Source organism: Pomacea canaliculata, linkage group LG9, assembly GCF_003073045.1.
Source record: "Pomacea canaliculata isolate SZHN2017 linkage group LG9, ASM307304v1, whole genome shotgun sequence".
NCBI classification, from domain to species: domain Eukaryota; kingdom Metazoa; phylum Mollusca; class Gastropoda; order Architaenioglossa; family Ampullariidae; genus Pomacea; species Pomacea canaliculata.
This window is the reverse complement of record NC_037598.1, coordinates 3,172,364-3,194,750: the sequence shown is the minus strand read 5'-3', so window position 1 is coordinate 3,194,750 and position 22,387 is coordinate 3,172,364. Positions and strand designations below refer to the sequence as shown.

The window sequence follows — 22,387 nt, the reverse complement described above, 5'->3', positions numbered from 1 at the left end:
ACCATTCACAACATTGCAGCCGTCAAAACTAAGGTGACCAGACTTTTCGGGGGCGAAAGCGGGACACGTTCCGATGATAGTGTCGTCACCGTCAAAGAACGCCGAAAAAAAGTGATTTTTAAAGACAAGCGGGACATTTGATGGACTTGCCAGAAAGCCAGAAAGCGGGACATTGGGCGTTCCGCCCGATGAGCAGGCGGGACACGAGGTCAAAAGCGGGACTGTCCCGCCTAAAGAGGAACGTCTGGTCACCTTAGAGTCAAAACCAATCATTCTCTCTTTGTGAGGGACTGTTCCAGTTATTCGGACGTTGAAAGTATTTCTCTGCTGAAGTAACAGTTGTTCACAACCACGAGAAATGCAGACTGTCAGCGTCCGAATAATCCGAACGGTCATTCATTCTCTCTCTCTCTCTGATTGGTGTTGACTGCAGGCAATGTTGTGAATGGTGTACCAACGTGACGTAAGAGACTGCTAGCGTGACGTAGTATACTTTTAGCGTGACGTAGTACATTGCTATCAGTGCTCGTTGATTGCAGGTTTTAGTTGCAGATTGAAGCGGATAATTAATTAACGGATGGGTTTTGGCAGCTGAAATTTACAGGTTAGATATCGCCTTTATCTACTGATATCTGAAAAAAAGTAAACCGTTCAGGTTGGTCTTTAAATGCTTGCACGACTCCCTTGATTCGTCCTGCAATGACTGCTCCCTGCTCTCCTGGCTGGAGGTACGTTTGTGAAGGAAGGAATGGAAGGAAAGCAGACAATGTGAACATTACCATGGAGTGGCGCTATCGTGGTGAGGGAAATTGCTCCTTGGTTGTGGCCGATCCTTTGGTAAGTATCCGAGTACATTTTCTCTTAGCATCTGTAATGATTGAGTTATTTGGTGCCAAAGGTTTATCGAGTTGACGAGAAATGTAAAAGACTACTCCGACTTGTTTATTTTTCGCAGTTTCGTGTAATTGCTTATAGGTGAAATCGAAAAGTTCAAGCAGCTTTTTTTCTTCGTCTACTGTCTGTCTAGTGCCGCTGAAAGAAAACACGTTGCTGGTATATATCTTGTATGAAGCAAGAAGTATTGCTCACCGCTCGGCTGACTGACTCGTCTATTCGGAGATAATTTTCTTCTGTTTATATTTTGTACTTTTTCCAGTTCAGAGTCTAGTAATAAAAAGAAAAATCTTCTGACTGTCGGAACCAGAGCGTTCAGAGAAATCAGCGAGTTTATATAACACGATTCTCCAGGAAAAGCACACTTAACTGTGTAAAAAAGTTTTTTTTTTAAAAGAAAACTAGATTTAAATCACCTCATATGTACACTTGAATAACTATGCACACATGTGCATGTTTGTGCTGCTTGTTTGTCCTGATTATTGAACAGCACACTCATGTTTGTGCCTAGTTATTTAAGGGTACATATGAGGCAAAGTTTGTAGAGAAATCTAAAACTTCTGTTCAAAATGCAAACATTCCTTGACACTGTCACAGTAAACTTCTATATAATTATGATTACACTTCATATTTTTACGAGACTGTACATGTTTATCAAAGAATGACAAAAGACATGATGATACAGTCCTCTTCCATCTGTCTTGACAGCACGTACAATGACTCACTCTTGCTGGAGAATGACATAAGTTGTAGCAGACTGTGTATTCCACACCAAAGGGTAGTATGTACCTACAGTATTAACCACATTCCACAGTCCTCAAAGCAAACAAGTCGGAAGACTCTAAATACCACATTCAACAGATAGTCCATATGTTCCTCATATATGGCAGGTCCCTAGACATTGCTTGTGCACATTGACTTAAGAAACACTATATAATTGATATACTATAATTGTAAAATTCAAAAGATGAAGTGACACAATTGATATTTTGAGTAAGACACATGAAAACTTCAAGTCAGTTGGAGCTTTAATATCAGCTAATCTCCCATTTTTGCTTTATGGCAGATATTGCTACAAGAGATGCTGCGATAAGATTTAGCTTAGGTGTTACAAAATGTGTTACAAATCTCTACTAATGTAAGTTGAATGTATAGGTTTAAAGCAACCAGCTTAATAGAAAACTGCGACTGTGGGTAAAAGAACTATTTATAACTGAATTTTAAAAAAATTCAATAATCTTAGGCATGCTTGAGGAGGGACTGCAATGTGACACAGCAGCAAAGAGTATCGTGTAATGTTTGGCATGTGCATTAGAGGACTTTCCTTAAGTCGTGTAATGTTTGACACTGTTAATAGAAGACTTTCCATTAGTCTTACTTCAGAGAGGCAGCATGTGCTTTTTCATGTCAACACAAGAGATAATGTACATACATGTGGTATACATATGATTGTTCTTTGCATAGAAAGAGAACAATGAAAACAAGTTTCATTAATAGTAAGGTTTACACTGCTTCCTGTAGAATCCTAGTTAAGTAGAAAAGTTTGTATTTTGTTTGTAAGAATGTACCTTGTTTTATAGAAGGAATGATTTAACAAGCAGACAAAACACAATGCATATTTATTGGTGTCATAATTTGTGTAAAGTGGAAAAGAAGATATCAAGATGGCTGGGGTTGGTCACCTTTGATATATATAATCAGATACTTGGTGGGTTTCCTCTACTGTCGCTGCTTATAACATGAGAGGGTGAGATGTAGGTCACAGCACAGAAGATCTATAAAGTGACAGGCAACTGGTTCTGGTCTGCATGATATATTACCACACAGACAATGCCTGTCTCCTTTACTGACTGTTCTGAAATGTGTTACACAGGTGCATGTAGTAGGCGTAGTCTTAGGTGGTTTCAATAACCTACCTCTAAATAACTACAGTGACAAAGATAAAATCGCCCCAAGAAAAAGTTCTTTATTTTTTCCCCTGTATCCCCATATGCATTATATTGAATGTGATGTTCATTATAATATAAACTTTTTGTCCACTGTTTAAAGTTTCTGCCCACTATGATGTAAACTTTTTGTCCACTGTGATGTAAGCTTTCTGTACACTGTGGAAAATGACCTGTTATTATTATGCAATGACCATGAGTGCAGTGTACTGAACTCTTGTTTGACCATTAAGTTTTTTCTTTTTCTGATTTTCTTTTCATAAATCTTTGTTATAAAAGGTATGCAAATATTTAAAAAAAATTAACTTAAAATATTTTTTTCTAATTAACCATCTCAGAATTAGGGCTTGGCGTCTATTGTTGATCTGCATGGGGTTTAAGGTCTACTTTTTATCTCTCATGGCACTTAGTGTCCACTTTTAATTTCTCATGGGACCTACTACTGATCTCTGAATTTGCTGCATAGCCCTCTTGTGTTCTGAATTGTTATTATATGCTGCTCCAGTTTCCTTCTAATCTCCATAGACCACCAGTTTCGAGGGTCTCTCCTGCCACATCTGTACCATCTTGCTACTTCTTTTGCTGCTTCTTTTGGGTCCGTTTAAGGAGTGACATTATAATACAGTGCCATTAGAACACAGTATCATTACAGTACAATGTCATGAAAACACAATTTCACTACAATACAGTGCCATTAGAACACAGTGTCATTACAATACACTGTCAGTCTCACCTCCACTCCACACAATTCTCCCTAATATAAAACTTTTTCGTTCTCTCCTCTCTCTCTCTCTTACACATGCACAGACATTCTAGTCATCACAAATTCATGTTAACCTCTTACTTAGGTTCAGAAGTCTTATTGCTGCTGGAATAAAGGAGCATCTAAAAAAGTCAGTTCTGCATTTAGTGGAGATGAATTTGAAGCTGAAGGTGCCTCTGAAAAGAAGGCAGAGGGTATTTCAGATTGGGTGTAACCTGCCTGACCTTGGTGACCGGTCTCTGCTTTCATTTTATATCAACCAACTGATGACTCGTATTAAAGACCTGTTCAAGTGGTGACACATGTCATGTGTAAAAGACTCCTTTCATACCATTCGTTAATGCCTGAGAAGTTCTCATAAAACCCCCAAATTTTTGTAGCTGGTAAAACATGATGAAAATGACAAGAACTAAATAGTAATGGTTTCTTGAATAGTCGAGGAGCTATAAAGAAGACAAATTCGTAGCTTGCTGCCACTATAATTTTCATTATAATCATGAATAGAACTTGTATATGCAGGTTGATCCTAAAACAGATTTCTTTATTAAATGTCACTTTAATTTAAATCAAAGATACTCATCTCATGTGTTAGTATTGTTCTACAGAGTAAAAGAGTGTATCGCCTTCTGAAGCAGAACTACACTCGCAAATTCCAGGAAGGTGTTGTAGACTCTGAGGTAGGCCTGCATTCTTATGCTTATTAGTTTTGTACTGAAGCAAAGACCACTGTCCTACTGCATTGTGTAGGAGACAAGTAATGTTACATAAGACACAAATCTTTTGGCACTTGAAACTGTTGGGGAGAAGAATGTTACATGCTGACAGTATTGCATTCCATGATATTGATGCCTAACATTGACTCAGGGTTTTTTAGCAGTTGTTTATGCATCAGAAACTCTTAAAGTGATTGTCCGTATCCATCATCAACTTTGTGCATATGTAAGGTTATATTAAGTAATAATTTGTTTTAGTTATTAAATGTAAAGCCTTTGGCAAGGAAACCCATGTTTTGATTTTCTCTAATCATGTTTGATTATTTGCATGCTATCATTTATTAGTTACTGTCTGTTTTGTGCTGAAAATATTTTGGTCTTGCAATATTTCATCAATACATTGTTTATAAAGCATTTCTGTGTTGTATGTCTCAGTAATTTAAAGTTAGATGGCTGCAAGTCAGTATATATTTGTCTGTCTCAGAGCAAAGCACAAGCTGTACATGAGGACTTGGCACAGGTGGTCAGTTATGTCCGCTGGGTGATGCAGCCACTTTTGTCACCAGACTATGTGACGGTTCCTGTATGTTTTGTTACCAGGCTATGTATTAGGTCTTGCTACTAGATTACATAGCAGTTCATGTAAGCTTTGTTTCAGACTAAGTAAAAGTCTGGTTGCCAGAGTATACAAGAATTCATATAGGGTTTGTCACCAGATGTTATCTGCTTGACTAATACATGACCTAGATTTTCCACGATTTCAAGATATAGTCATGGTGACAAGACAGATTGGAAGTGTAATTTACAGAAGTTGGAGGTAAAATTGCATGTCAGCACCTGGCACTGCTTGTGATGCTTGCAGCTGCTTTGATGTCAAATTGTTTTTCTTACAAACTTATCATGGTTCTGGACTATTTCTCTGAAGCAAGCCTAGCATATAGGTCAGTCTGTATTTCCTCCCCTTTAGAAATTGACTAAGGTGGAGCAGGATTTCATCAGAGAAGTGGTTCGTCAAGTCAGCAAACAACGGCCAGGTAAGTAGACATCATGGTGATGCATTATCCTCAACTCTCGTGTTTAATAACATGCATGTACTGTTGTGTATGCTTTAGCACTGGATAAACAGGTATGTATGATCAAAGAACAAGTGCTGTACAGTCTGTGTTTTGTCCAGAAGAATAGGTTTGGGATTTATCTATTGGCTGAAAAATGTGCATGTTGGATACGACCACTGGAAAGTGTGATGATAAAAGTGCTTTGTTTAAAGCACGTTAAAATGATAACAAACCTGACCAAACACAGAGACTGTAATGCTAGCATTTGTGAGGGATGATATTAAAGATTATCAGCTAAAGCTATATTGTGACATCACAGCCGTACTAGATTCTGATGCAGTTATTGTTGTGGACATCAGCAAGCGAAACTGAGGAAATGTCATAATAGCCATGATTAATAATATGATAGAACCTTCCAATTAAGACTTGCTAACATCCACTACAGTAAGATCATAGCTGATAGTGGTCTTAAAAGATCTGAAACTAATAACTAAAATTTATGTTCATTTATGAAAATGTTAAAAATAAAGATCTTAAAACCCTTTTGTTAATTGGAAACAGATGACTCTTGTTTGAGTTTTTAAAATTGCAAATTAAGTAATCTGTGTTGTTGATACTTTCATTCTCAAACGTATCTTTTCAATCTCAGATTGAATTCACATAATGTGCTCCACACTACTTAAATTGCTCACCAGCATGAATCTTTCTGATTGCTTATCAGACAGCCACAGCAGATGAAACTATTAGATTGTGTTCCTGCATGTTCTGCCCAAGGTTTCGGATTCTTTTGTCAGAAAGATTTGTAGGGGATTCTTCATTACAGATTACATTTTGAGTTTGAGTTTCTCCCATATCTGGAGAATTTGTAATCGCAATTGTGGTCTCACCTTGATCATGCTTGGCTCTTACTAGGACAGTTATTTTTTATTGTTGCTTTTGCTCAGTCATGCTTACAAAATCTGTCATTACTGATCTTTGTTGAAGATTTAAAGAGAAACTTAACTCTCCAGATAAGAGCAGTTGTTCAATACATATGTACGATGGTGGACAGAGAGATAACAACCTTCCTCTTTTAAAATGCGCTCTATGTATCTTCAGTCCAGGCTAAATTAATGTTCTAGAGGTGACACCTGTCTGCAAATACATTTGATGTAAACCTCCGAGCTAAAGAATAAATAGTGACAGCTTTTTTCAATGATTCAAGAAAGAAATTGAGTTTTTGTGACAGTGTTAGATATGTTTTCTCAATATGAATTGCCAAGCAGCAGTGTTTGTTTAGTAGGATGGTGACTAAACTGGGGTTGCGTGACCCAATGAACAATCTCTTTCAAAATATACTTAATTTATTTTATGTTATTTCTGCTGAAAGTTGTAATATAGGGCAAACAGTCAATCCAGAAGCAGTCTACTTTTAAAATGCACATATTTTTTTCAGCATGCAACTTCTACAAAATGTCATAATAGAACACCAAATGTTGGTCAAAAGTTGCATAGCAAAGTGAAGAAAAAATAAAAATTTTATGATGCAGAACAAGCAGAGATAGAGTCCCAGCAGAACAGAATATTGTTCTGCTGCTAATATGCATTCTGCTAAAACTCTTTCTTTTGAGGTTACATTTGCTTCTCTTAGCTGCTGATTTCTCTGGTTTTGTCTATAATTCCAACTTGTAATGGACCTCCGTTACACCGGCTGTAATAGTTTATTCCTGTTAACAAAACACAGTTAATAAAACAGATACCAAAGCACAGCTTAAGTTTCTCTGGACCTATCAAAGTAACAAAATTTGCTTGCAGAATTTACTGAAATATTTGCATAAAAGCTCGTGCACTTTTACAATGCTTTGGACAATAAAACGCTTATATTTTTGGGACTTATAAAAGATTTCCATCAAGAATTTGATGAGAATATAATAAGTTATTTAAAAATCCACATAGACCTGTAACAACACAACTTATTTTTAAATTACGATTATATACAGAACACCCTTTGTTGTCTTCTCAAAACACTGTATTAGCTAAGGAATTTTTCTTGCATAGTTACAGAGTCTATTTCTGTAAAGTATTTGATTATCCCAGATCTCTGGCAAGTTTTAATTGACAGTGGCATGTTTGCTTAAAACCTGACAAGTGTGGTAGCTTTGTTGACTCGCTGCAACTTTTTGACCTAAGATGGTGAAAAGTAATGCCAAGTTTACTCAAAGCACCTGGGAAATATACCTGTAGATGATGCCCTGTTAGAAAAACAATATGAGATAGCTAATCATAGAGAAAAGCACTACACGTAAAATATTGATCAAGTAACATTTGTGGGCAGGGGTTCATTGAATTTTCTGTTTTTCCAATGGGAATTCTAAAAGTTTGATACTGTTTGGTCAAGTTGTGATAGAGGCTGGCTAAGATGCCAGTTGAAGGCCGATTGTTTGGTAACACCAACAGGTAGCGCTGATTGGCGCGCAGGTTTGTTTCAGATCCAGGGGGGATGGAGGTGACCACGAGAAAAGGAAGGAGTGGCTTCCAGCCCCAACATAGTGGCACAGCCAGCGGGCCGTCCTATACGGTCGGGTGCCCAAGGCACATTACCCCTCCCGGCACCTTGTTACAAAATTATTGATACTATTATCATTTGGTCTTCCGTTTTATTTGGCTCTTTACAATGTTGCCCACTTTAATGGCAACATTTAATGGTCAGAGCCAGCCTTATATTTTAGAAATATGATGCACAGGCAAGTCAGTCTGTAGGCCTTTATTATGTCCATACTTTGTGGGAAAGTGCTTCCACCTGTAAGCAAGTTTGCAAACATGAGGTCAGTAGTAGGATGTTGCCTTATATTTCGGTAGCCTGGTGATACATGGACTCTAGGTCTGCACAATGTCAATATCAACCTTCCAAGGTTAGCCTGTAAGTTATCCCGTATTTCTCACTGTCACTCAGGAAAATTGCTCCAAACAAATCCTCTTTGCTTCCTATGTTAATTTAAAAAAAATGTAAATTGTCCTTGAAAAGCTTTCTTGATTCAACCCTTTTCCCAAGAGCAATGGATGTTGACATGTAAAAAGTAAATAGTTGACATATAAAAAGTAAATAGCTGAGAAATGTAGGAATATTGATGATTGGGATATGTAAATGAAAGACCTGGTGACTTTTTTATGCTGCAGTAAGGAGAATGAAGAAACCAGGTGACAGAGTGGATGAGGAGGTTCAGTGGGCCTTGATTTTGCCGGACTTCTGCTTTGTGCATCTGCCTCATGGACGCTTGAGTGGTGCTCACAGCACCATCAGCATAGAAATCAAAGTGAGTTCCTCAAAGTTTATTAATATTACTAATATCAAAGTGTTGTGTTTACTTTTTTTGATTGATAAACAACACACACATACACATACCCATTCACCCAAGACAACAGACGTGTGCACATACACAAACACATGCACACACCATACAGGCATGCACACAGACACAGACAGAAGGGCTGGGGTGGAGGGTAAATGAAACTGGTGAACTAGCAACTTGGAAGAGAAGCATGCTCCAAACATCTCTTGATGCCCTAAATAGCCAGATGGCTGTTACTTTTAATATATATCTTTAGCAGAAAAAAAACATATAACAGTGGTCACCTCTAGGACCTCTTATATGCTGGTCAGTTCTTTGTGCAGTTTGTACTTCTAATGAGTTGATTTCCAGGATTAAGGAGCTGCATGTTGATATACCTACTGTCAGCTTGCAGCTGATGGCTAATACAGTTATCACAGGATCTTCTGCTGATGCTCAAAAACTGCAAGAAATATGCCTGGCAATGTTGGCTAAATGCTAGACATACAGAGACTAAAGAGGGCATAAACATCAAGATAACCAATTGAATCTATAAATTGTATTATAATCTGTGACCATTTTTAACAACTGTGTATTTATTTGCAGCCTAGTCAACATTTGGACACAAAACAACATTCATGTTGACTTTTTAAAAAGTGAAACTACTGCTCAGTTTATATAGTTGAAGTTGTGTAAAGGAAGACATTTTATAATTTCTATTAAACACCTTAATTAAACATCAAGGTTGGATGTAAAGAATTGCTAATTTTCAACATTTCTTTTCTTATGTTCTTAACTTGTTTTTGTTATGGGTTGTGCATGTCAAAAACTTTATATTGACATGTGATACATCCTTAAAATCTGATTAAGTCCTTTTTATATGTATCTAAACATCTTAATGTTAGCTTGATTTGTAAAAAAAAATAGTAGTTTTATTAATTACAATGTTTTTACAATCATTTTTCAAAATGTTAACATAGTGCTTCACAAAAAAAATCATAAAAATAACTACATTGCTTCTTCTTACCTCCAAAATGTATATCTTTCCTTTAGTTAACATATAAATTAAATTAAAATATTTTAAAATTTAGAAATAAAATTTAATCTCAACAGGAAAAAAGCTATAAGCCTTTATAAATTGTTTGGGTTCAATCTTGGATCATTTCTATGGCAACTGATTACATGGCATGTAAAAACAACATCTTTTAAAACTTTTAAAACCAAATGATATCAGAACAGCAGAGATGTCATGTATATCTTTGATTTTTTTATTTTTGAGCTGTGTCTTGCCTTAAGGATACATTTTTAAATAAATTTGCATAACTTTTCGAACAGCATACTTTTTAAGCTACAAACGTACAAAAAAGTGTTTCATGTTATGATCTATTCAGCAGATTGCTACTTATCCCACTTTTCTGTTACACTACATTTTACTGAATTATACTAATTTTTTTATTTTATTTTTCCATTTGTAGACAGGAAGCACTGATACAATTTTTGAGAATTTTGTTTATTATTTGTCTAATGCAAAATATTCAATTTATTGCACATAAAGCCTTGAATGCAGTTTGCATATAAATGAATGTACAGAAATCAAATTTCATTGCATGTTTAGCCGAAGAAATCCTTCATCACAACATATCCTAAGAGAGGAACTACTGGGGAGCAGCCAGGTGTGTGCAAGTTTTGCATGCACCAGCACCTCAAGGTCAGAAACCTTTAGTAGGCTTGTTGTCATCATAGCAGTTTTGCTGGATGATGTAGCAGAGCTGATGTTAAGAGTGTGTTTTTAAATAACCGAACATTTTCAATGTCAAGTACTGCAGGCCTAGTTTTCCATTGCTATTCTTTGTAGTGAATTGTTTTTTTTTTTATTATTATTACCAGGATAGTGGTAAATTATATTTTATTTGTCATAGGTGATATCAACTAACTTTAATTTATGTCCTATTTTTCATATCTATTTATCCCAGAGGGCAAGTAGGGGCACCTCAGTATGAAAGGACAAAACAATGCCAGAACAGATTCATATTTGCCAGACTCATACATTCATTGTTCAGTTAGCTGCATTTATTTGCAACACTAACATTCAGAAGTCACACACTTGAAACTCGTCGTGGGGGTTGGGGTTAGTGGTTGAATGGGAGTTGTGTTTTATGATGTTTCATTTGTCAGTTTCTTTAGTCATAAACTGCATCAATAGTGTAGTAGTAGGTATTATCTTTACTTAATTACTGCTTGAATTAGAAACTTCTCATAGAGATAAATGATTTCTGCAATTGTGAAAGTATTTTATGTAGCTACATTTGTAGGTGAACAACTGAAGTTACTCAGTAACTGCTGACTAGTTTGATAGTGATGTATGCTAACTATTTCTGATTATTTTTGTGTATGTGTCTCTACAGTAAAAAAAAAAATCCTATAATATGCTATAATATCTGGTAACAGTTCATGGCATATAATACTCAATAATACCCTGTAACAGTCTATGGCAGGTGACATTCTATATTACTCTATACTACTCTATAAGTCTGTAGCATATAATACCATGTAATACTCTGTAATATCCTATAACAGTCTGTAATATATCAAAACCCAATAAAATTTAATGTCCTTTAATGCCAATGATAGCACATGCTCTGTTACACAGCGACAGTCAGGACAGTGGCCAGAAACCAGCAACTACTGTCCTCTGGATTTATTTTCAGGGTGAGTCATAGATTTCTGCATTAGAAATCTTAAATTTATGTATGGTTTTGATGCTGAGCGTGCATGTTAATAAATATCTGATCTATGCAGTCATCATCAGTGTATTACTGATGTTTGTATTTAATGAATACAAAGTGTGTTGCTAATCATTGAAAAGAATACGGTTCACCAATTAATTCGTCCTGATAACAGAACAATTATGTTTAAATGATGTGATTGAAAGTTTATATAAATGAAATTGCTTTCTTCTGTGAGCATACAGAATTTGGAAGGATTCTCTATCATACAGATATTATGCACTCTTGAGAAATATATATCTTGTAGTCATTGATGACTATTAATTGATCAGCTGAGAAATAAAATATGTAGTGATTGATGACTACTGATCTGCTGTTCCACTAGGCTTGATTAGAGACAATTTGTACTAGCTGTGATTACAGACACGTACTAGCTGTGTACATTATGTTGTGTGTCATGCTTTTTTTTGTGGTGTCAACAGAAATAAACAACGCATGAAGCATGCCTTGCAGTCTCTTATTAAAACACCTCAAAACAACCTCAAAATATGGAAAGTGAGTAGAGCATATAGAGCATATGGTAATTTTTAAACAGATGTTCAAGAGAGACTATGTATTTTAAAGCTGGAAAGACACAGTAGTGTGTTTGTCTTAAGATGATGATAGTCGGTTGAAACACACCAGTCACAATGCAATCTGCGTCCAAGTGCAGTTAAAGGACAAAGAAGAGCATAGCTTGCAAACAATGCAGGAGGGGAAAAACCCAGAAGAATGAAACAGATTGTCTACAAGCAATGCAGAGCTGAAAGACTTGCAGACATGTCCTCTCACATAGTCCACGTCTTTGATAAGCCTTAAGTATGCGACTTTATCCACATTTGTGGACATGCAGTACTGGCTGTGTTTAGGTCCACAGTTTAATATTATGTTTCTGGATTTTTGAAGACTTAAAAATGCTAACTTTTGTTTGTTAGGTAGACTATATCAACAGATATTTTGTTTTAGGATGGAGAAGATGTGTATAGTGCAGAGAAAAGGCTGGACTTAGCAGACATCTTGCAACGCTGGTTTAATGACCCAACACTCAAAAAGAGCAGGTATGTTCGCTGGTCTGATCTTGCATTGATGATTCATCACATTGGCTGGTCTAATCTATCACAGATCTCACAGCTTATTACATGCATTAACTTGTATGCAAAATAAGTACCATTAATAGGTTGAGACTTCATTGGTGTCTGAAGCAAGCTTTGCAGACCAGGTAAATCATGTTAGGCAGTAAAATAACATTTTGAGTTGCACACATATATTTACAATTGTTTTATTGATTAGATTCCATTTCATGTTTCTGGATGGTAATACAGTAAAATCTCGCTACTATGCCACTCTCGGTATTATGGCACTTTTGCTCTGTCCCGACTATAAATTCAATGTAAAATAAATTTACTATGCCACCCCCTACTCTCGCTTCTATGCCACTATTGTGTGACTGTTAAAAGGCATAAGTTGTGAAATTCCGCGCAGTGCTCGATTGTTACATGTGTATGATAGTGTGGGACATGGCAGTTAGGTGGGATGGAACATAGCACACACACAGGGAGGGTGGAGGCTGGCGATAGGGGGTGGTGATCGCTGGCCGAGTGACAGCCACGTGACAGGGAGAGCGGGAGGGGGTCGACTAGCGACAGGATGCAGGTGCGTGGATGTGGTTAGGAGGGGTGGAGGATGAAGAGGTGAGGGGAGAATGAGAGGAGACAGCTAGAGCCAGCCGATGATTCTTGAGAGCTTTGGACTGACGGGTAACTTGAACCCTCGCTACTATGCCACTCTCGCTACTATGCCACTTTTGCTCGGTCCCGGTAGGTGGCATAGTAGCGAGATTTGACTGTATACAACTGAAATGCTTGCTGAAACAAAGTTATTGCTAACCATTCAAGATACTGTTGTATGTCACGTACAGCCATGCACACTAGATTAAAACACCTACAAAAATGTGAATTTTAGACAAAAAAATAACAACCAGAGGGCTTAAATCTACATAAAAACATAATAATAATTCCCCATCTCCACAGTAAAAGTTCGTGTGACATCCGCTTCTGAAGTTTCCACGGTCAGAAACATGATGCACAGTCTTTTGATGTTGCCACTCCTCTTGAACTTAGATCAGATTCAGTGTGCCAGCCCACATCGAGCACAAGAAGATAGAATTAAAGGGAAAAACAAAAACCTGGACAGAAAAATGCACTACTTAAAAATCTGATCATTATTTAAAGAAATTATATTACCATTCTTATCCAAAACTGACATACAAAAAATTTAAAACATTCAAACCAAGGCAGACTCACCTCAACAGGTTTTACATTAAAATTGTACATCTTTTATTAATCTGGTCAGGACTTCATAATTTAAGTCTGGTCAGGACTTAAATACAGCGCTGGAGGAAATGGCCTGACAACAAAAATTGCTCTCTTTCCTGGCACTGTTAATCTTCAACATTTATAGGAGTGAAACCTCTCAATGACGCTGTTACGTAAAAAAGTGGCCGCCATGAGACGCTCACACCCACACTTGTGACCATGCACACACTCAAGCAAAAAAACTCGCCCGTCTGCCCACGCTTTCTCATTCAACAACATATATAGACAACAGGTTTGTGATGTAATGAATCATACTTACTACTCCAGAGAGTTTTAGGGATTTCTGATATTTTTTGCTGTAGAATAATAAAATAAATAGCAAGAAAAATTTATTAAGTTCAATGAAAATTTAGACTTTTGTTGATGATTTTATTTGAACGTTTATTTAAACTGTTCCTTTTTTGTCAAAATTAATTTAAGAAAATGACAGGAACTCTTTTACCTGTCACCTACCATTTTATGTTATTTTTACTTCTTATGTTGGCTTTTATTGTTTAGGATATTGCTAATTTATATAGCATGGATTCTTTTGGTTCCTAAACATTTGAATGTTTAATTACTTTTTCTCACTGTTATATAGCCTTAGTTGCTGGCATGGCTTAAAACACAACCAACCAACCCCCAAAAAATTTGTGATAAAGATAAGTAAAATTTCAAAAGCCACTTACAGTGAAAATCTATAGATCAGGAAGCCAATGCTCCTCAATAATTATAGACATTTTATGTCTTAACAAAACTGCCCAATGTTGTGACTGTAGTACTAACCTATCATCAGATATTTGTCCAGAAAATGGCATTGTGGGAAAATCAAGTTTTTGTTTTCCAGTGCTGCTAATGTATGGATAGATTATTCAGGACAGTAATTATTAGCATTTTATTTTTGTTGGATATCATACAGTGTAATATCAACCAAACCTGGCATCTATCATACACAAATATAGTGTTTTATGTTTATGCTGGATGTCACACAGTGTAGTATCAACCAAATCTAGCATCTCACAAGTATAGAGGTTATCGTTTATTTCTAGTAATTGTGTGAAAAATTGCCTTTGGAAATCAAATTAGCAACTTTGAACAATTTATTTTATCACACACGCACATGAAAAAAAAAAGAAGAGAAAATGCCTGTGTATGTTAATTAAATTTCCACCCCCAAAATAGAACAAGTTTCAATCTGCTTATTTTGAACTGCTAAGTTTTTATAACATAATTGAAGACTTTCAACTGTCTTTTAGAGTTGTCACAATCAGTGATACATTATTATGTGCAATGAATTAAAAGCTGCACTTGGACATCTTTGGTATGTGATTATAATTTTTCCTTTCAGTTATTTTATTTAGCTGTGCATTGGTCTTATTTTGTTCTTTTACTCACATTTGGCAAAATTTCACTTAATTACATGGTCACTGAGTGTGATAGGAGAACATTTTCAGCTATGTTCCCTGAAAATCCTTGTTGCTAAGGGTGTCAACTAATCAGATCATTCTGTTTCATATTTTAAACTAGAAAATTCCAAAATATGCCATTGTGCAAAAAAGGTAAATCAGAAAATGTAATAATAGTGTAGCGGGAGCGCTTGTGTAGGACAGTGTGTACCGCTGACAGTTCTTGTTCCCCCTACCCCACATCCCTTTCCACCCCACGCTTGGTCGCGCGAGATGGACAACAACAGCGGGTGACGTAGTACCCAAACTGTCCGGTTCAAATAGCGGGCAAAAAGCAGTGCTCGCACCTGTTTTTCCGGCCCCGGAACTGGTCCTGCTTGATATGGCAGTAGAGCTTTGAGACTGAGTTAGCGAGAAGTACCTTAGTGCAGCAACGCATCTGGTCTGCTGGAATAGCAGCACATGTACCTACGTGAGCGTGTTAGTGCCAACGAATGCTAGTGCATCGTACCTGTGTTCTCGTCATGTAAGTGAAGTGACTGTATACCACTAGCACGAGTGAGGTTTGTGTTGTCCATGTAGTCATGACACAGCAGCAGAGAGAGAACAGATGAAGATCCGTGGAGTTGATGCACCAAAGAAAAGACACTTTAGTGTGAGATAATAAAGCAGGGTCTTTTGTGGACTCCAAGGTCGGCTGAGTTCGGATGGTGGTTAGGATAGGTAAAAAAGAATGTGAGATAAAAGATTAGACGACGCACCCAGCTAACAAAAGCTAGAATTTTTAGTGGAAAATTCTTCTAGGGAACTTCCATCCAATTCCCTGGAACAACAAAGAGGAACGGACTGATTTGGCGCTAAGGTAAAGGTGTTTGTCCTTTTAGTAGCAAGGATCAGTCAGTCCAGCTACAATAGCTTAGGTACTATTTATAATTTATGTACTTCATTGAAAGAGGGATGGGTTTCTGGTAGTGTGTTGGTAAAACACATTTGTCTCCACTGCAGTAAGAATTATAAGATCTTATTTCCATATGCTCTCTGCATAAGACACCTGTTTGAAGGGCTGGCCCTTTGAGAGGGGGAAGGTTGGGTACTCCTCCTTCCTTCCCCTTCCACAGTGTAAAATGGACTCCAGGTGGAAACACTTTGCTAACAAGCCATCAAATTTACGGAATGAGGGGAGAAAAGGTGCACCTTGCAGATGTTAAAACAGTTACTTGTCACCACTACAATAAGAATGAAATGTTCTTTGTTCAAATCTCACGTCAGGACACTCTGTATACCATTCACATTCTCCTTATAGTGCAAGATCACCTATATGTAGAAGCACTTGCCTACTGAACAAATCAACCAGCTAACCAAACCAAAGTGAGAATGCCAGTTCCAACAATATGCAATGTTTGATCAATTTGCAAGTAACCAAGATTCAAACAGAACTTCAAAAACATTTTCAGTATTGTCGTGAGGTTTGGTAAGCATAAAAAAATTAATTTAGTTACCATCAAAATGCATATTTTTTTAGAATCTGCCGTCACCTTTTGTTCAATCATGGCATCCCAGAACCACTATTTTCTGCAGCCACCTCTGCCTGTGGCCATTCCTCTCCATTGTGGCCTCCATTGCTGACAGAAACTAAGCTAAACACTAAGAAGCAAACGGCACCACATATGCATATTTCACCTTTATGCGCTTGTACAAACACTCTCAAGAGGAGAAAAAAATCCTGCCTGTTTAGGCAGATCACAGCTCACCATTATTTTGCGATGCTTAAGACCTTCATGTTGCCATGCTTCAGGGCCATCAGCTGTTTTCTAGACCTAGTCATTGAAATCCTCATGATGTCAGTATCTCCTGATGATCCTCAGCCTCACTCTGACCTGACAAGGTCACCCACACTACAGCGCTGTCAAAGCAGCTCCTTCACCTTCACCACTGGCAGTAAGTGTCTTATTTCTTACTCAGTGATATCACACATCCAAATGCCAATGCTAAGAAAATTGTGGTGCCCCTTCATTAATATGCCAATGTTTACTGTCATTTTGTCAGTGAATTTAGTTCTGTAAATATTCCACATCATGTTGATATTGACTGTGCTGATACAGATGTGTGCCAGTGGCTACCAGAAGGCAGTGTGTTGGAGCGTGTGTATGCTGCTCAGCTCCTTGATGATCTAGAGGTGATGAATGTCTTCCCTCTGTACCAGAGGCTGCAAGAGCAGCTTGCTGCAAATCCGCAACTCAAGTATGTGCATGCTTGATTTGTCTGTGTGTGTGTGTGAATGTATGTATGCTTGCATTTACATCAGTTTTATATATATAGAAATATATTAATGCATCTATATATCTATTAACACATATTTATGTGTGATGTTTTAAAAAATTAATCATCTTAATCCCAATGCTATCCTTTTGAGATTTGCTTCATCAACATTGCTGGAATACATTACCAGATGTAATTGTGTTGGGTTGGTATCTCTATTGATTCATTACAGAAGGGAGTGGGGATTCGATGGACACTTTCCACAAGACTGGCTGCTGGACAGTGAAGCATTTAGAAATCTTGATCCATCTTCCATAGAGTGGGTGGTGCAGAAGGTGAGAAGGGGTCTTCAGAAAAAGGGCTGAAATCAGCGACAGTAGGTGCATTATGAATTAGAGATGTTGATTTTTTCTGAGGAAGAGTTTGAACCACCAGGATGGTCCTGACATTGAATAACATGCTCATCATAATGATACCTGCATATCTGAAATGGATTAGCCATCCTTCTCAAAGGTAGTTACACGGTCAGGTGTTGCTCAGTGATGGAATATGTCCTTAAGTGATTTTGTCATTTTGTGAACATCATGGAGTGTACACAAGCACAGGGTTTATTATCGTTGTCAAGTTAGTACTTGGTGTGTATACTCGATACGTTAACTGTTAGTTCTTTTGAAGTCTTTTACATGCAGTACATTGAGCTCATATTCAGTTATTATTATGTACTGTATATAATTCTGTATATACCTTCTTCATAAACTCCAGAAAATACAGAAATCCGCTGCACATCTAGTGCTTAGAGCTAGGAAACCAGACCATGCCACTCCTGTCCTTTGTTTTCTGTATTTCATCCAGTACAAACTGTGTTGTATTTTAATTTCTTTGCTGGCTCCTGTCCTGATTATTTCTCTCCGCTTCCCTTGTGTCCCAGGCAGACAACTCTGCTCCTTTTCTGACATGGACTCCTGACTATTTCTGTCACCAGACCAACAACATATGGCAAGAGGGTGTTTAGTTACTGTGCAGCAAAGCAATGTAACTCTCTTCCCCTCCATATTCACCACCTAGCTTGTATTGAATCCTTCAAATCTGCACTGAAAATGTACCTCCTCCTCCTTATGTCATAATTCAATGTCATCTTCAACCAGTTAGCAAAAGGGAGATCCCCTCAATCAATGATGACAGATTATAGATCTAAATATAATTGTTTGTTGTTCAATCGTTACATCAAGGCATCCAAACAAAAATGTTGAACAGGACTGAAGCATTACATTGTGTAAACAATTATTTACAAAGCACTATCTGGACGCATGACAATTGTAGAAGTGAATAGTACAAACCACAGACCATTAAGGAAGTGGCAGGATATGGAGACCCTTCCCCTCTTTTCCACTTGTCTTCCTTTGCAAAATCATGATAGGCTTATTTGGTTTCTCTTTGATTTTTTGGTTAGTTTATTCCTTGTTGCTCCTTTGAGGAGCATAGGGCCGCAACAACACCTCACCAGCGGACCTGGTTTTGGGCAGCCCCCTTCAGTTGGGCCCATGTGGTTCTGATGTCCTTTGTCTCGCTCTCTACTGTTCTTTTCAAAGTCTGCTTTGGTCTCCCAAATCTCCTCTTCCCATGAGGGTTCCAGTCAAGTGGCTGCCTGGCCATGGTATCAGCTGGTTTGTGCAGGGTGTGTCCTATCCACCCCATTAGCGCAGGGTGTGTCCTATCCAGCCACATTTGTCCGTTTTGATGTCCTGGCTAGTGGCATTCTGCTTCGTTCTTTTCTTTTTAAGGCTTTTTTTTAAATTGAATATGGGGTGAGCAAGATGATGGTATGTTAATTTGAATGGCGGGAACTATATAACATTGATAGTGTTAACTGGAAACATTGCTTTTGTTCATTTGTTTATTAACATGATGCTGATGTGATTTTCCAGGTCAAAAGGTTTTTAGTATCCAAAACCCTACAGGACTGTTCTATAATGGTAGCCATCTTGCCATTAGACTCGCTGTGAGTAGCGATGTGTGTTGTTTATGTATGAGGGAATAGCAGTGGGTGTTGTTTATGTGCAAGTAGCAGTGTGGTGTTTATGTGAGGGAATAACAGTGGGTGTTGTGTGAGTAGCAGTGTTTTGTTTGTGTGTGAATAGCAATGTATGTTGTATATGTGTGAGGGAGTAAGTTTTTATTGTTTATGTCAATGAGTAGCTGCATATATTGTGGAGTGTGGAGGAAAAAAATCTTCAGTTTTGTTGGACAAGGGAATCATATAATGAACAATAGACCACATATTTGTGGACACTTTAACTGGCCCTTGCTAAGATTACAGCTTGTAAGGATTGTAGAGCCATCATGTTGACTGTATCCTCTTTGCATTATTTGTGCTCAAATTTTAGGCTAAAATAGTTAACCCCAAATGCTAGTTGAAATGTGTTAAATAAACACTAAAGTTTATGACGCGTGTGATGAAAGTTATTCACATTTTGCTCTTTTCCTGCTAATCTCAGAGATCTCCAAAAACAGAATGGTCCTGGTGAAAATCATTATGGAAACAACCGACTACAGTTTGACCAGCAGTGGTACAAGGTATCTGTTGCCCTAGTTGACCTTGACCCCAAGCCTCTAGACAAGATTCCAGTCTACCATAAACAGGCTTCAGCCATTCTGGCATCCTTTCATGACACTTGCATGGAGACAGCCACAGTTCCTGCCGCTGAACCACTGCATGTACCTGTACGTCAGCTGCCAGTTCTGAGTGCACTCCCTTGCCTAGCCATGCATCCCAGGGTGCCAGAGGTGTAGGAAAGGTCAAGGTGTCCTGACCACCATCTGCATTTTAGGTTTGGTAGAATATGGCACAGTAGGAGGGTTAGGTGTTTTTGTATCTGGCATGTTAAGGGGTTACAATATGTCCTAGGATCTGTCACGGTGATGAGATAACAAATCCTGCAAGGTTAAGTCACAATAGTGGGGTTACAAGGCGTATTAAAGTCTGCACAGATATAGGAGTTACAAAGCATGTTAGGATATGGTGGAGTAATAGGGAATATAAAGTTTGTTAGGATCAGGTGCAATGATGGAGTGACAAAGGCCTTATGAGGACATTTGTCCCCAGATTTCTGTACTAGAAATGATCTTGTGACACACTTGCAAGGACCCTGTTTGGATGCTTGTGTTGTTGAGAAGGTTCTTTTGTGCATTTACACAAAGGAATTCTTTTTGGCTTTTTCCTGAAGCTAAACACTGTATATAGGTGTAGAGAGTGGCTAGGTGACCATGATGCAGTTGGTGTCTCATCACCTTGGTCTCTGGAGACTCTGCAATTACATTGTGTAATGTTACACTTTGTGACTAAACTTATGTATGAAAGACTGCTTTGATAAAGTGTGTTATTTACAATAGTTGTGTCTTCTGTAGTCTCAAAAATGTACTCAAAATGAATGAGTATGCTAAGTCACATGGGTACAACACTATGCTTGCAAGTCAAGGGCTGGGGAGAGATTTTTGATGCAGGCATTCAGAATAGTAATCCAAAATATGAGTTACTGTTAGTTAACGTTATAGCAAAACTGTTCAAAAAAGTGAATGAGCTTTGGAAAGAATGCTTGTGAAAATGAGTTGAGGATAATATTTATCTGACAAAGTCAGTTATCATCAGGACCATATTTACCTGAAAAAATGACAATATAACATGTTCAGCATTGCATGATGTGTTCAGCATTACATTTTATTCTTCATTGCCTAAAACCACATCGTTTACCTGTCAGAATACCATAGTGCTAGATTATACCAGGTGTGTAGCAAATATCATCTGGCATGTTTGATGCACGCATTGACTTGTGATATACGGCATCATGATGATGTATGCAGAAACTTTCAACCAATTCTACACTGTGGAAGACCTGTGCGGGCATGGCAACATTTAGCAAGGTGCTAGTCCTCTTGTGGATGATATATCAGCATGACAAATGCTTCACTGAGTCATGTTTTTCTTATTTGATGATGTGCTGTTCATATCCTTGACTGGATTGGTCTTTGATGTATTGCTCAGTATTTGACACATAAACAGGGACCCTTTTAGTTTTAAGCGGAACAAAGATCAGCCACAATAATAGCTGTATTATTTGTCAAAAAGTCTTTTAAATGATCAAATAATTTACACTTACATTGGTATCTTTTGTTTGTGTCAGAATGTTGGCAAAGATTGCTTGTCTTTCTCTTCCCAAGTTGTGTTCAGTTTGATAACAGTTCTCTGTTGTCAGCACTCATTTTTCCCTCTGTATATATGACATGCAAGTAAATCCACATGAACTGTGATAAGCCCAGAGACAGGACGTTTAATATTGGAAGATAGCCAAAATGCCTAGGGTTTATACAAAGCCATTAAACTGGCTCCTACCTTTTAATTGTGTAATAGATACTTCTATAGCTACAGTGTTCAGCTGTGTACACTCTGGTCAACAGCCAAAGGTAGCATGTTATCAGGGTTGATGGTTTTGGCTAAGAGCACAATGTCATGCTAGTTTTATATAAACATCAGACATCTTTTATACTAAATTTATCACTGTGGTTGTCACCTGCATTCAGTCTATTAGTATTTGGATTAAAATATAGATATATACTTCATCCACATTTAGTAATTTGTGGTTTCGTTGTATGGTTTGTTTGTGTCAGTATTTAATGGGTCGAGATTGTATTGTGTGCACCTGTTTCATTGTGAAGCTTGTGTCAGTATTTAATGGGTTCATCATGTGAACCTGTTATTCACCTGTTTCATTCACTGAAATATTTGCTACAGCTGTTTTTGGTTTGCAGCTCTAATCTTTTTTACAAGTCTGGGCTTACATGATCAGCTGGTCAGTAAAGGTAGAGAAGAAATAGTGGCATTGATTTTCAAATTTGAAATGACTGTTCTAATATGTGAAATATGCTAGGG

The 22,387-nt window shown here is 37.5% G+C and overlaps 1 protein-coding gene across 1 annotated transcript; it reads left to right on the top strand.

Moving 5' to 3' along the window:
* Positions 1 to 591: 591 nt before the first annotated feature.
* LOC112571736 (inositol-pentakisphosphate 2-kinase-like) lies at positions 592 to 21,243 on the top strand. Its single transcript, XM_025250980.1, has 14 exons — positions 592 to 837; positions 4,209 to 4,280; positions 4,801 to 4,899; positions 5,284 to 5,350; positions 8,528 to 8,664; positions 10,295 to 10,387; positions 11,330 to 11,388; positions 11,888 to 11,960; positions 12,411 to 12,502; positions 17,000 to 17,142; positions 17,307 to 17,445; positions 17,696 to 17,798; positions 19,389 to 19,462; positions 19,959 to 21,243. Exons 1-14 carry the CDS (start codon positions 700 to 702, stop codon positions 20,251 to 20,253), a joined length of 1,584 nt encoding a protein of 527 aa, XP_025106765.1. The 5' UTR covers positions 592 to 699; the 3' UTR covers positions 20,254 to 21,243.
* The last annotated feature ends 1,144 nt before the right edge of the window (positions 21,244 to 22,387 follow it).